This window comes from Mobula hypostoma, chromosome 12 (assembly GCF_963921235.1).
Source record: "Mobula hypostoma chromosome 12, sMobHyp1.1, whole genome shotgun sequence".
Taxonomy (NCBI): domain Eukaryota; kingdom Metazoa; phylum Chordata; class Chondrichthyes; order Myliobatiformes; family Myliobatidae; genus Mobula; species Mobula hypostoma.
Genome location: NC_086108.1, coordinates 51,293,735 through 51,308,077, shown reverse-complemented (window position 1 = coordinate 51,308,077; position 14,343 = coordinate 51,293,735). Strand labels below are relative to the sequence as shown.

Here is a 14,343-nt window from a genome sequence, read left to right as displayed (position 1 = left end):
ATAGTTCTATGTTACCACAGGTGTCTGGGAGTAACTTTCATTGGCCAATTAATTTACCTGCATAAGATATGATGGGGAATCGTTCTGGTGGAAAACCACATGACTGCAGTGAGAAAATGCAACCTCTACACAGAAAGAACTCAAGGTCAAGGTTGGACCCTGGTCTCTGGACCAGTAAAAGCTGCATCACTGTACCATATTATAACTCCTCTTACTTAGAAGACGCAATCAAGCTGATGTAAACCTCGAATGCAGATTGACTGAAGTAAAGGCAGATGTGAACAATTTAAGGCAACAGAAGAAAGCTATTCCTATGTTGGACACTATATAGGGCTGGAGAGTCAGATGAGAATCATTTTGAGGCGAAACTGGACCCTGAAGCTATGGAGCTATGGACTGTTAAATATGAAGTAGTTGTTACCGAGTTTATGGTAGGGGCAATGTTTTGTCCTTCCATTCGTTCGCTGGAGGAAATGATATTTCAATGTTGGATATCAGAGAAACAATATGAGAAAGTAGGCACAGTTGGAGAAAATAAGCAAAGTAGTTAAAAGGTACAAACAGACATTCTCTATATATAAATATGGAGAATGACATCGCACACTGTCAGAGCAGTGTTGCCAGGATAATCAAGGACACGACCCACCCAGCCAACACACTTTTCGTCCCTCTTCCCTCCGGGAGAAGGCTCAGGAGCTTGAAGACTCGTACGGCCAGACTTGGGAACAGCTTCTTTCCAACTGTGATAAGACTGCTGAACGGATCCTGACACGGATCTGGGCCGTACCTTCCAAATATCCAGACCTGCATCTCAGCTTTTTTGCACTACCTTACTTTCCATTTTTATATTTTCTATTTATGATTTATAATTTAAATTTTTAATATTTACTATCAATTTGTAATCCAGGGAGCGGGAAGCGCAGAATCAAATATCGCTATGATGATTGTACGTTCTAGAATCAATTGTCTGGTGACAATAAAGTATAGAGTATAAAGTATAAAGCATAAATGAACACTGGGCCTGTGTTGCAGATAGTGTCACCAATGAGCTACATCTGGATGAGAAGCAAAAATGACCACTAGAACATAAATCATTATCGGAGATTCTCTGGCTGTATAAGTTCAAATCAAAATGGAAGAGAGGCTTTACGGCTGGTATTACAAAAATTAAGGCATAGAGTGATATGAGGCTCCGATAGGAATGCACTGCTGAAGTAGAAAAATAACTGTGATCTGAGCAAACTGAGCAGACAAAAAGGGCCGAATAGCTGACACCCGCTCCTGCTGTTTATTTTGTTTCTGCTACCAGAAACCTTTCTAAGAACTGCAGGTCAGTTTCACAGAGATTATCTGCACTAATAGAGTGCTGTAGGAAGACTGGCCCATGCTGATCAGAGTGGTTCAAGACAGAAAGTGAGGGATGAAAGGACACAAAGTCCTTGGAAATGTAGATGAATTAAAAGTTGGGTTTGTTTAGAAGCAGGTAACCATAAATAAAATATAGACTGGCTGAGAAGTTAGACTATTTATAACGCTAATTGGAATGAAGGCTAAAAGGAGAAGTTGAGTGACTTGGGGTTTCACAAGAAGCAATCTGAGAAAGCATGAGATAGATCTCTTGGAAAAGATGAATGAGTGAGCGTAGAAACAAAATAAAAGAAGGTTTAGTGGTATTATGTGAGAAAGCTTCTGGGAGAGTTTGGAATATAGGAACATGGATAAGATGTTTCGACCTTAGAGCCTATTCCAATAAGATCATAGCGGATCTGTAACCTAATTCTGTTCAATACCTCACTTCCCTGAATACTTTTGATAAATAAAAACCAATCAACTTTGGATTTAATATTTAACAAGTGACCAATCATTTTCTGCTAACTATAACTTAGGGATTCAAATTTCCACTAAGTTCTATTTGTAGAAGTATTTCCCAGCTTCATTCCTATATGACCTGGTTTTCATAGGCTCTGCCCTAGAGCTCCAGCTACCACATAAGAACATAAGAAATAGGAGCAGGAGTAGGCCATCTGGCCCATTGAGCCTGCTCCATCTTTCAATAAGATCATGGCTGATCTGGCCATGGACATCTCCACCTACCTGCCTTTCCCCCATAACCCCTAATTCCCCTATTATGCAAAAATTTATCCAACCTTGTCTTAAATATATTTACTGAGGTAGCCTCCACTGCTTCATTGGGTAGAGAATTCCACAGAATCACTACTCTCTGGGAAAAGCAGTTTTTCCCCTCATCTCCGTCCTAAATCTACTCCCCCAAGGCTATGTCCTCTAGTTCTAGTCTCATCTGCTAGTGGAATCAACTTTCCTTCTTCTATCTTATCTATCCCTTTCACAATTTTATATGTTTCTATAAGATCTCGTCTTATCCTTCTGAATTCCGGCGAGTACAGTCCCAGGTGACGCAATCTCTCCTCATAGTCTTGTGACAAGAAGACACATAGATGTTAGCTGTCCTGTGTGATCAGCAGTTGGTCTGCCACCTGTCTTCGGGAGAGAGAGAGATAAGGAAGACAATGGAGCAGCATTTGGAGATGTGTAATGAAGGGACGGGAGAGAGAGCTGTCTAGAGCGGCTCCCCCTTTGAACTCTGAACTGTTTGAAGTGATGGACAGGCGATACCCCAGCAGGGGGATAAAAAGGGACAGGTTCGCTAAGGCAGGACACACACGACACCACGAGGTAACGAGACCCTGGAAGCGGTGCCCCCCCCGCAAGTCGGCGGGAGTCGTTTTGGAAGGCTGGTTGCGGAACCAAGCCATAGACGCACAGGGTGGAAAGGTACGATCAGCAGGAACCCGGTGTGTGTCCACCCTTGCTTGGGTGCCAGGTTCACTGCAGAGGATCGACCGCATCTGGAGGAGGGGTCACAGTCGGTGACCTCAGGTGACATCACAAAGGACTCGCCCGAAAGCTGCTTGTGAGCAATATCGCAGGTCTGTGTGTGGAAGCCGTTCTGAATGATTATTCGTTCTTGTTCTCTCTCTCCTTCCCCCCACATTGTCCATCGCCACAGCAACAATTACTGCGAACTGAACTAAATTGAACTGGACTTTGTGTCACTTTGAAATTGGTCATTTACCCCTAGACAACGATAGAGCTTGATTGATCCTGTTATCTAAATTCTGTGCACATGTGTGTTTATCATTGCTGAGCTGTTGCATTTATTATCCTTTCGATTACTGTGTTGCTTGTTTCTTTAATAAAACTTTCTTAGATCTAGTAATCCAGACTCCAACTGAGTGATCCATTTCTGCTGGTTTGGCAACCCAGTTACAGGGTACGTAACAGTCTAAACCCCGTATCTCTGGAATCATCCTGGTGAACCTCCTCTGCACCGCCTCCAAAGCCAGTATATAATTCCTCCAGTAAGGAAACCAGACTTGCATGCAGTACTCCGGATCAGTACCCTATACAGTTGCAGCATAGCCTCCCTGCTCTTAAATTCAATCCCTCTAGCAATGAAGGCCAACATTCTATTTGCTTTCTTGATAGCCTGCTGCACCTGCAAACTAACCTTTTGCAATTTATGTACACACACTCCCGAGTCCCTCTGCACAACAGCATGCTGCAAACTTTTACCATTTAAATGATAATCTGATCTTTCGTTTTCCCTTCCAAAGTGGAGGCCTTGCATTTACCAACATTGTACTCCATCTGCCAGACCCTTGCCCACTCATTTATCTTATCTATATCTCTCTACAGACTCTCTATATCCTCTGGACAATTTGCTTTTCCACTCAATTTAGTGTCATCAGCAAACTTAGATATACTACACTTAGTCCCTGTTCCAGATTGTTAATGTGTATCGTGAACGGTTGTGGGCCCAGCACCAACACCACGGCACCACTCACCACTGATTGCCAACCAAAGTAACACCCATGTATCCCAACTCTCTGCTTTCTATTAATTAACCAAACCTCTATCCATGCTAATACATTACTCCCAACTCTATGCATCACCCTCATCATTTCCTCAATCAGATCACCCTGTCACCTCAATTTCAGGGAATAGTACCAAAGTTTCCATGATTTCCCTCTTGATTTAATTCCTGGAATCCAAGTATTATTCCAGTAAAGGTATTCTCAAGCCCAATGCCCCTCCTCAGATTTGATAACCAGAACCGCGCACTATTCAGTACTTCACATACCAGACATCCCACCTCTCCCGGAAGTTCCGGGAGTCTCCCGCATATCGACAGTGGCTCCCTGATGCCCGGAAATTATATACAATATCCCGGAAATAGATTTTTTTGAGAAAGAGAGGGAGAGGGAGAGCGAGCATCCTGATTGGTCTCTCTTCGTGCTAAGAGTGGTCCCCATCCACTGGGCCGCGAGGGAACTGTATGATTTGGCGATATGAAATGAGATGAGTCAGCGGCACCTTTCCTCATTCCCTGTCACGCACTGTTGAGCTTGAACGCATGTGAGGTCATTACCCACGCGTTATCCATGTCAGCGCGGGAAGGAGATCAACTTCTCGAGCTTGCAAATGACAGTGGGCTGAGAAGTATGTTTGACATAACATCTCTGCCGGCATTCTGGATCAAAGTCAAGGCTAAATATCCTGAGATAGCCATGAAAGCGCTGAAAACGCTGCTTCCATTTCCAACATCATATTGCTGCTAAGCGGAGTTTTCTGCAATGAATGCAACGAAAACTAAATTTCAGAATAGACTGGACATCAGGAACCCCCTTCGAGTGTCACTGTCTCCCATCACCCCTCTACGGGACCATCTTGTTGCAGGAAAACAAGCCCAAGGCTCCCACTGATACAGCGATATTGGTGTGTTGCAATGATTTTATATGTTCGTACAAGGAAATAAGCACTGTGTGTTTAATATCCAAACGTTACTTAAAATGGTATTGACTTATAATTGACAGATCACCTATATTCCGGTTGTGATTAACACCTACCCCGCACCCCCCGATCGGCCGGTCCGCAAGAATGTTGTCAATATTAAACTGGTCTGCGGTGCAAAAAATGTTGGGGACCCCTGCTAAGTAGACCTATCAGTTTTCTGTGGGCGGGCTTTACAGTTGTCCTCAAAAATAATGACAGTGTTGCTCGCTGCTCTGTTTGAAACAGTGACTTTTCTATTGTCCATGGTGGGATAAAATGTAAAAGACATGTTGAGGTGAGTTTAACAGGTGTCATTCGTTCATTAGCATAGCTAACGTTATTTAAACTAGCTGGCTAGCTGCTAAGGAACTACGCTATTGATGTCCTACGTGATGAGGCCAAATTCCCTGTAGACTTGCTTACAGTTGTAATAGAATAAACATGATAATATAAGTACATATTTTAATGTCACATTTTCTGCATATACCCAACTTGGTTTACAGATTAGACAAAATCACTAAACAAAGTATTACATACACCCTTGGAGGTCGACGGGGTGGGGAGGGATATGGGGTTGCGGGGGGTGGGGTTGCTACCTCCCTGATATGGTGGTGATACCTCCCTGAAATGACTTTTTGCAGGGTGGGATGTCTGACATACGTACAGTCTAACTTCGGACAATTTTAGGGAGCAGGAAACTGTTCAGGGTGGGAAGTAACAGGGTGGGAAGAGGTATAGTCCGGGTAGCTGTGAGAGTCTGAGGGTTTATAACAGACATCAGCAGATAAGCTGTCTCATAGATAGAGACTGAAACATCGAGAAAGGGGAGGAAACTGTTGGAAATGGACCAGGTAAATTTGAGGGCAGGGTGGAAGTTGAAGGCAAAGTTGATGAAGTTGACAAGCAGGAAGCAGCACCAATGCAGACATCGATGTAGTGTAGGAAAAGTGGGGGACAGACACCAGTATAGGTTTCAAACATAGACTGTTCCACGTAGCCGACAAAAAGGCAGGCGTACTTGGGAACACATGAGTGCTGCCTGGCCTGTTGAGTTCTTCCAGCATTTTGTATGTGTGATTGATATCCAAACGGGTTGTAAATCAGATGTGGTTAGGTATTTATCCTCTCTCTTGAGAGAGCAAAGAACATACGGAATAGAAAAAGAAAAATATTTGACCTCTTGCCCCTACTCAGTCATTCAATAACTATATTCCTGTTTCTTTAATATCCAAAAAATTAAGAATATTCCAAGTGACTAAGTCTCCATTTTATAAGTTTCACTATCCACCTTTAAAAGAATTTCAGTTCGTGCCAGCTCTGAACTGTCAATCCCATCTGTTAAGCTTCTGACTTCCGGGTCTGGACTCCACCAAAAGAGGAAATGTCATCTCTGCATCTCCACTTGTCAAGTTTGTACAGAATTTTATATCTTTCATTGAGATTGCATCACATTTCTTTGAATTCTACTGAATACAGGCCTTGTCTGCCAAAATTCTTTTCATAGGACAAACCTGACATTCCACAAATTAATCAGATGTACACTTGCCTTAGTTCCTTTATACACAAGTATATTCTTCATCAAATGGGAAGATTAAAGCTGTATGCAAATTCCACATGTGGTCTCACAAGAGCTCCATATAATTGAAGATGTCTTGCAACATGTACTCAAGTGACAAATACACAGCTTTCCCTCCAGCTGCATGCTGAACCTGCATGTTAACTTTCAGTGATTCAAGAACAAGGATATGCAGGTCTCTCTGAATACCTACACCCTTCAGATTCTCATTATTTAAAAAATAAATTATATTTTCATTTTCTCCACCAAAGTGGGCGATCTTATGCTTTTCTGCATTATGTTCCATCAGCCCAGTCCTCACCCATCCACTTGAATTGTCTGTTACCTCTTGAAACTTCTCTGAATCCTCCTCACAACCCATAATTCTACCCAGCTTTTTGATGACACATCCCTCAATCAGATTATTGATATGGATTATGAACACCTGTAATGCCAGCTCTGATCCATACTTGATCTTTGCACAAATAACATAAGAACAATACATCAGAGAATTCAAATGATGTTGCCCTGGGCTTTGTTTTGTGGTTGTTCTTTTGCAGCCGACATCATAAACCACACCAAATACTGATCATTCACAGTAAAAGCAATAAAATTAGTATGCTGCTATAATTCCCTTAACCACCTAATCTCCTTTTTTTTCACAGAAGAGACTTGTTATTGAATATTTAAATCAATCCCATATTTTCTACCAGTAGCAGTAAACTTTCCTGTACTGAGGATCAGTCAGTTCTCTACATCTCTACATGTTGCTCCACCAAACCATATTATGACAAATTGTAAGGCCCTTCAGCAAGATTTTATTGAATTAACAATTAGCTGTTGTTATGTGGTTATCAAGTTGTTCGTCCATCGTTGACGTCGATGAGGACCTCGACACCATTATGATGGTGTTGAGACTAGCGCGTGATTTGGATTTAAGTGAGGGAGAGTTGCGCAGCGTCAGCCTCACTCTCTCTTCCCAATTCCCATCTGGATCCAGTGGCAAGACAGAGTCGAGACGGCTGGAGATGGGACTAGGTGCAGTGGATGACCAGGACATCTTCTGTGTCTTGTCGTGCTCTACATGTTCCACGAAGGTTGCAGAGACCGCCTTCTTGACCGTTGGACCCTCCATTGGTCTTGTCCGCTCAATCTGCCGGAGTCTGTCTTCACATGCTGGGATAGACAACTCCCTATCTCACCGAGGGTTTAAGACCCGTCGGCTACCCTCACCTGGTTTAGCCGGCTTGTCAAAGCCGTTGCCCGGGGTGTGGCCACTGTCGCATGCAAACAGCTACGGGGAGCCACAGGGGAGAGCTGAGTGCACCTTTGGTCCCCACTTGGTTATCAAATATGCAGTTCATGATTACCAGGTAATCTTACAACCTTTGTTTGTTTGGGATTAGAGATGGATGTAATTCATAATCCACCATATGCTATATTGCTAAATCATAGAGTCATAGACTACTACAGCACAGAAACAGGCCCTTCAGCCATCTGATCCATGCCCAACTATGAATTAGCCTAGTGCTGTCGACCTGCCTGGACCAGAGCCCACCATACTCCTCCCAGAATCACAGTCAGGATCAGATTTAATATTTGGCATATGTTGTGAAATGTGGTGTTTTGGAGCAGCAGCATATTGCAGTACATAATCTAAAACTATCTATTACAATGAGGATTACTGTATATATTAAAAATTTTAAATTAAATAAGTGTGCAAAAAGAAAGCAAAAAATAGTGAGGTAAAGTATTGTCAATTCAGAAATCTGATGGTGGAGGGGAAGAAGCTGTTCCTAAAACATAGAGTGTGTGTCTTCAGACTCCTGCACTTCCTTCTTGATAGCAACAATGAGGGAGCATGTCCTGGTTGATAGGAGTCCTTAAAGATGGATGCCACATTTTGGAGACATCACCTTTTGAAGATATCCTCAATGCTGGGGAGGCTGGTGCCCATGATGGAGCTGGCTGAGTTGGCAACTTTCTGTAGCTTTTTCTAATCCTGTGCAGTTGCCCCTCCATACCAGATAGTGATGCAATCAGGTAGAATGTTCTCCGTGCGTCTCTGTAGAAATTTGCGAGTGTCTTAGTAACATACCAAGTCTCCTCAGACACCTAATGAAACATAGCCATCATCCTGCCCTCTTCATAATTGCATTAAAATGTTGGTCACAGTAATAATAATTGCATGAAGATGTTGATACCCAGGAACTCTAAACTGTTAACCCTTTCCCCACTACTGAGCCCTTGATGAGTTCCCTTGAATTCCGCATCCTGAAGTCCACAATAAATTCCCTTGTCTGACTGACTGTGAATGCAAGGTTGTTGTTACTACACCATTCAGCTTGCTGACCTATCTCACTCCTGTATGCTTCCTCTTCACAGTCTGTAACTCTGCAAACAATAGTTCTGTCATCGGCAAATTTAAAGATGTCATTTAAGCTGTGCCTAGCCACCCAATTATGGTTGCAGAGAGGGTACAGCAGTGGGCTAAGCAGGCATCCTTGAGGGGTACCAGGGCTGACTGTCAGTGAGGAGGAGATGTTATTTCCAATCCTCACTGTCTGTGTTCTCCCAGTGAGGAAGTCAAGGATCTATTTGCAGGAAGCACAAAAGCCCAGGTTTTGGAGCTTGTTGATTAGTACTGGTATCCACCCATGTACCTCAGCAAATTTCTCCTAGATATCAAATCGAACCCACATCCACCACTTCCATTGGCAGCTCGTTCCACACTCTGATTGAAGAAGTTCTTCCTCATGTTCCCCTTAAACATTTCATCTTTCAGCCTTACTCTCACCCAACCGCAGTGGAAAAAAGCCTGCTTGCATTTAACCCCTCATAACTGTATCCCCCTATCAAATCTCCCCGCATGTTTTTATTCTCCAGGGAATAAAGTTTTAATCTATTCAACGTTTCTCGATAACTCAAGTCCTCAAGTCCAGGCAACATCCTTGTAAATTTTCTCTGCATTATTTCAGTCTAATTGATATCTTTCTTATAGGTAGGTGACCAAAATTGCACACAATTCTCCAAATTAGGCCTCATCAATACTTTATACAATTTCAACATACCATCCTAACTCCTGTACTCAATAATTTTATTTATGAAGTCCAATGTGCCAAAAGCTTTCTTTACAACCCTATCTACCCAGAATACCACTTTCAAGGAATTAAAGGTCTGTATGCTCAGATCCCTCTGTTTTACCACACTCCTCAGCACCTTACCACTCACTGTGCTAGACCTACCCTGGTTTGTCCTCCCAAAGTGCAACACCTCAGACTTGTCTGCATTAAGTTCCATCTGCCATTTTCCAGCCCATTTTTCCCAGCTGGTCCAGATACCTCTGCAAGCTTTGATTGTTTTCCTCCCTGTCCATTACATATCCAACCTTACTGTCATCCTCAAATTTGCTGACCCAGTTTACTACATTACCATCCAGATCGTTGATATAGATGACAAACAACAATGGAACCAACACCAGTCCCTGAGGCACACCACTAGTCACAGGCCTCCATTCAGAAAGGCAACCATCTACCACCACTCTCTGGCTTCTCCTGTGAAGCCAATATCTAATCCAAATTACTACCTCATCTTGAATGCCAAGCGACTGAACCTTCTTGACCAACCTCCTATGTGAGATGTTGTCAAAGGTCTTGCTAAAGTCCATGTAGACAACATCCGCTGACTTGCCTTCATCAAGTTTCCTGGTAACTTGCTCAAAAAAAAACTATTACAAGATTCACACATCAAAGTTGCTGGTGAACGCAGCAGGCCAAGCAGCATCTGTAGGAAGAGGTGCAGTCGACGTTTCAGGCCGAGACCCTTCGTCAGGACTAACTGAAGGAAGAGTGAGTAAGAGATTTGAAAGTTGGAGGGGGAGGGGGAGATCCAAAATGATAGGAGAAGACAGGAGGGGGAGGAATGGAGCCAAGAGCTGGACAGGTGATAGGCAAACGGGGATATGAGAGGATCATGAGACAGGAGGTCCGGGAAGAAAGACAAGGTGGGGGGACCCAGAGGATGGGCAAGAGGTATATTCAGAGGGACAGAGGGAGAAAAAGGAGAGTGAGAGAAAGAATGTGTGCATAAAAATAAGTAATAGATGGGGTACGAGGGGGAGGTGGGGCCTAGCGGAAGTTAGAGAAGTCGATGTTCATGCCATCAGGTTGGAGGCTACCCAGACGGAATATAAGGTGTTGTTCCTTCAACCTGAGTGTGGCTTCATCTTTACAGTAGAGGAGGCCGTGGATAGACATGTCAGAATGGGAATGGGATGTGGAATTAAAATGTGTGGCCACTGGGAGATCCTGCTTTCTCTGGCGGACAGAGCGTAGATGTTCAGCAAGATTGGTTTACATCATATTACAAGATTGGTTGGACACAACCTACCACACACAAAGCCACTATCCCTAATCAATCTCTGTCTATCCAAATATCTGGTCCCTTAGAATACTCTCCTATAACTTACCAACTACTGATGTCAGGCTCACAGCCTATGATTTTCTGGCTTATTTTTGGAATCTTTCTTAACCGATGGAACAACATTAGCTATTCTCCAATCCACCTGTGGCTAAGGACATTTTAAATCTCTCTTCTGGGGCCCCTGCCATTTCTGTTCTAGCCTCCCACAGGGCCAAGGTTACAGCCTGTCAGGCCCTGGGGTTTTCCCACCCTAATCGGTGCAAGCATCTCCTCCTCTGTCATCTGTATATGGTCCGTGATCTCACTGCTGCTTTGCCTCTCTTCCATAGACTCTGAGTCAGTCTCCCAAATAAATACCAATGGAAAAAATCCATTTAACGTCTCCCCCAAATCTTTCAGCTCCATGCGTAGGTGACCACACCTGATTTTGTCCCTGACTATCATTTTACTCTTGCTATATGAGTTAGTGGTGGAGAGGACGTCACAAAGAAAACTGTTATCCATTATGGACAATCCGGCTCATCTTCTCCATGACCTCCTGAATAAGCAGCAGAGCACCCTTCTGAGCAGAGTCATTCAGCTCCGCTGTCACAAGGATTATTACAGAAAATCTTTCCTACCAACTGCCATAAGTATATACAACAGTTCATCTCTGTGCCACAGGAGAACATGCATTATAGTACAATAGTCTCTGCTTTATTTTGCACATTATTATTCTGTATTTAATTTTAGTTAAGTCTGCACACTGCTAAGTGTGTTTTTAAATGTTGCTGCTCTAATAAAAGTGTTTCCCACTTGGTATCGATAAAGTACTTATTATTATTAATTTTAATTATTATTATTGTTGTTATTATAAGCCCTTAGGACTCTGCTTCATCTTGTCTGCTAGAGCAACACCATGCCTTCTTTTAGCCCTCCTGATTTCATCCTTAAGTGTTTTGTTGTGTTTCTTATAACCCTCAAATTCCTCATTTGTTCCTACTTGCCCAGACCTGCTATGCACTTCCTTCTTTTTCTTAACCAGGGCCTCAATATCTCCGGAAAACCAAGGTTCCCTAAACCTGTTATCCTTGCCTTTTATTCCGACAGGAACATACCAACTCTGTACTCCCAAAATTTCACTTTTGAAAACCTCTCACTTACCAAGTACAACTTGTCCAGAAAACAACCTGTCCCAATCTACACTCATTAGATTCTTTCTTATGCTATCAAAATTGGACTTCCCCCAATTTAGAATCTCGCCTGGAGGACCAGACCTATCTAACTCCATAATTATCTTGAAACTAATGGCATCATGATCGCTAGAGGCAAAGTGTTCCCCTATACAAACCATTGTCACCTGCCTGTCCCCTTCCCTAACGGGAGATCTCGTATCACACCCTCTCTAGTTGGGACTTCTACGTACTGATCAAGGAAACATTCCTGAACACATATGACAAACTCTATCCCATCCAGCCCTCTTACAGTACGAAGCTTCCATCTCTCTACAAATTTGCTTGTCTAACTCCCGTGGTTTATAATATAATCCCGTTAACGTGGTCGTCCCTTTCTTAGTCCTGAGTTCTCCCTATATAACCCTCAATAGAGGATCTCATCAGTCTGTGCTGACTGAGCACTGACGTGACATTTTCCCCGACTAGTAACACCACCCCTTCTCCTTTAATCCCTCCTGCTCTGTCACGTCTTAAACAGCGGAACCCCGGAACATTGAGCTTCCTGCCCCTCTAGCCGCCAAGTCTCACTAATGGCTACCATATCATAATTCCACGTGTTGATCCATGCTCTAAACTCGTTAGTCCCACTATGATCAGCCTTTCGTTCCTGACTTTGTGTGTAGGTTTAACAACATCTTTCCCCACAATCACTCCACAATCTGCTCTTGCACTCTCCCCACCCCGCAACTCTAGTCTAAAACCACCCCCACCTCGTGCAGTACTAGCAAACCTTCCCATGAGGTTTTCAACCAAACCTGTAATGATAAATCGCTATCTAGTAATACGAAATACAATTGGACACAATTTAATATAAGATTCTTTTCATATTCAAATTCACCTGTGGAAGGCATTCGGATATTTTCATTCTCGCCGCGGTGCCGAATCTCTGTAGGCGACCAGACCGCAGCGTCAGTCAAACTCACCCAGAGGCAGCCCCTCCAAGAGAAAAAGGTAGCTGGAAAAAAAGTCACTTCTGATGGTTTTGTGCAGGAAGAAGGACATGCTGTTGCGGCACAAACAGTCGTCGGTTCTGTCCCAGCGCACTTTAAACGCGTCGTGGGCTTTTTTCCATTTCAGCTCTTCCCCCATTTTCTTGAAAGTCTGGAAGGTCACTGACGCTCTCTCGTCCGTCAGAGTAACTGTGGCTTCTGCCACAATGTTGTTTAGACAGCTCGGTGCGAATGTTCTCAGCCCCCGCTTCAACCAGTTGGCGTACTGTTGAAACTGATCAGGCCCTGTTCCCCAGGCAGGTGCTGAAAACGCGTCGCTCAACATGAATTATAACCCTTCTCACCAACCGGATCCTTTCGCTTGGACGCTGACCTAATGCAGACACGCTCGAGAGGGACTCAATACTGGCGTTAAAATAATGTTTTATAAGAGGATTTTACTGTGTGAAAGTGACACTCAATGTTGCAATGATAGCTCGTTGTCGCTTTAAACACCTTAAAATCGTGCATCTGTAGTTTGTCAGTCAATGTAAGGGCTGTTGGTTGATTTTGCATCTTTTTTTCGATTATCGTTGAGCAATTGTGCATATAAAGTGGCACTGGCTCAGTAAGCGAGCCACCACGATATGTGCAAATGCTTGCGAAGAGGTTAGCGTTGATATCAAGTTCGTGCAGATTGCAACAGGACCTGAAAGCTGAAGACAAATACTTAAAGTCCTAGGATTGGAAGAAGTGATCGTGAAGAGGAATAACTGTAAGTTTAACATAACGAAAGAGGAAAAGAAAACGTACGGTTCATAATCAAGAAATGCAAGATCATGTAAGGAAGGGAAATCAGAGGCCAGAAAGGAAAATATTATGAATTGTACAACAAGCTTTCTATTAACATTAAGCAAAATCATTGTTTATGGAATGCCAGTGTCATGCTGCGTAAAGGAATTCATGTAAAACTGAGATTCACTTGGGTACAGAACCTGGAAGCTTGTTTAGGTGAAGAAAACAGAAAAGCTTTAAAAACACATGAAGTCTTAAAGAATCGGGGTGAATGGTAGTTTGCAAGAAATGATTGCATTATAAATTTGCAAAGAGAAGAGAATAGGAAAGCTGGTGAGAGGAAGGTTTGGGAAATAGAGGACAAAGCACGTGCCATTGACTAATAGTATTCTAGTAGGGTTGAAAGTACACAAATGCTTTAAAGAAAGCAGCTTATATACAAAGTTTGTAGGTTGCCTGTATTGTTGTAAAGATAGCATTTAGAAGAAGGATAACTTGAGAAGTAAGAAACAAAAGGATCTACAGCCTAAGAAATTTTCATCTTTGAGAACACCAATACCTCCTTCATAGTAAC

General features: G+C 43.0%; 1 protein-coding gene across 1 annotated transcript in view; it reads right to left on the bottom strand.

Moving 5' to 3' along the window:
* Positions 1-13,061, bottom strand: part of ntmt2 (N-terminal Xaa-Pro-Lys N-methyltransferase) — a 35,165-nt gene extending 22,104 nt beyond the window's left edge. Inside the window, exon 1 of the mRNA XM_063064936.1 lies at positions 12,884-13,061. Coding sequence (XP_062921006.1) covers positions 12,884-12,896 — 13 coding nt within the window. The 5' untranslated portion in view covers positions 12,897-13,061. The remainder of the gene's footprint in view (positions 1-12,883) is intronic.
* Between the last annotated feature and the right edge of the window lie 1,282 nt (positions 13,062-14,343).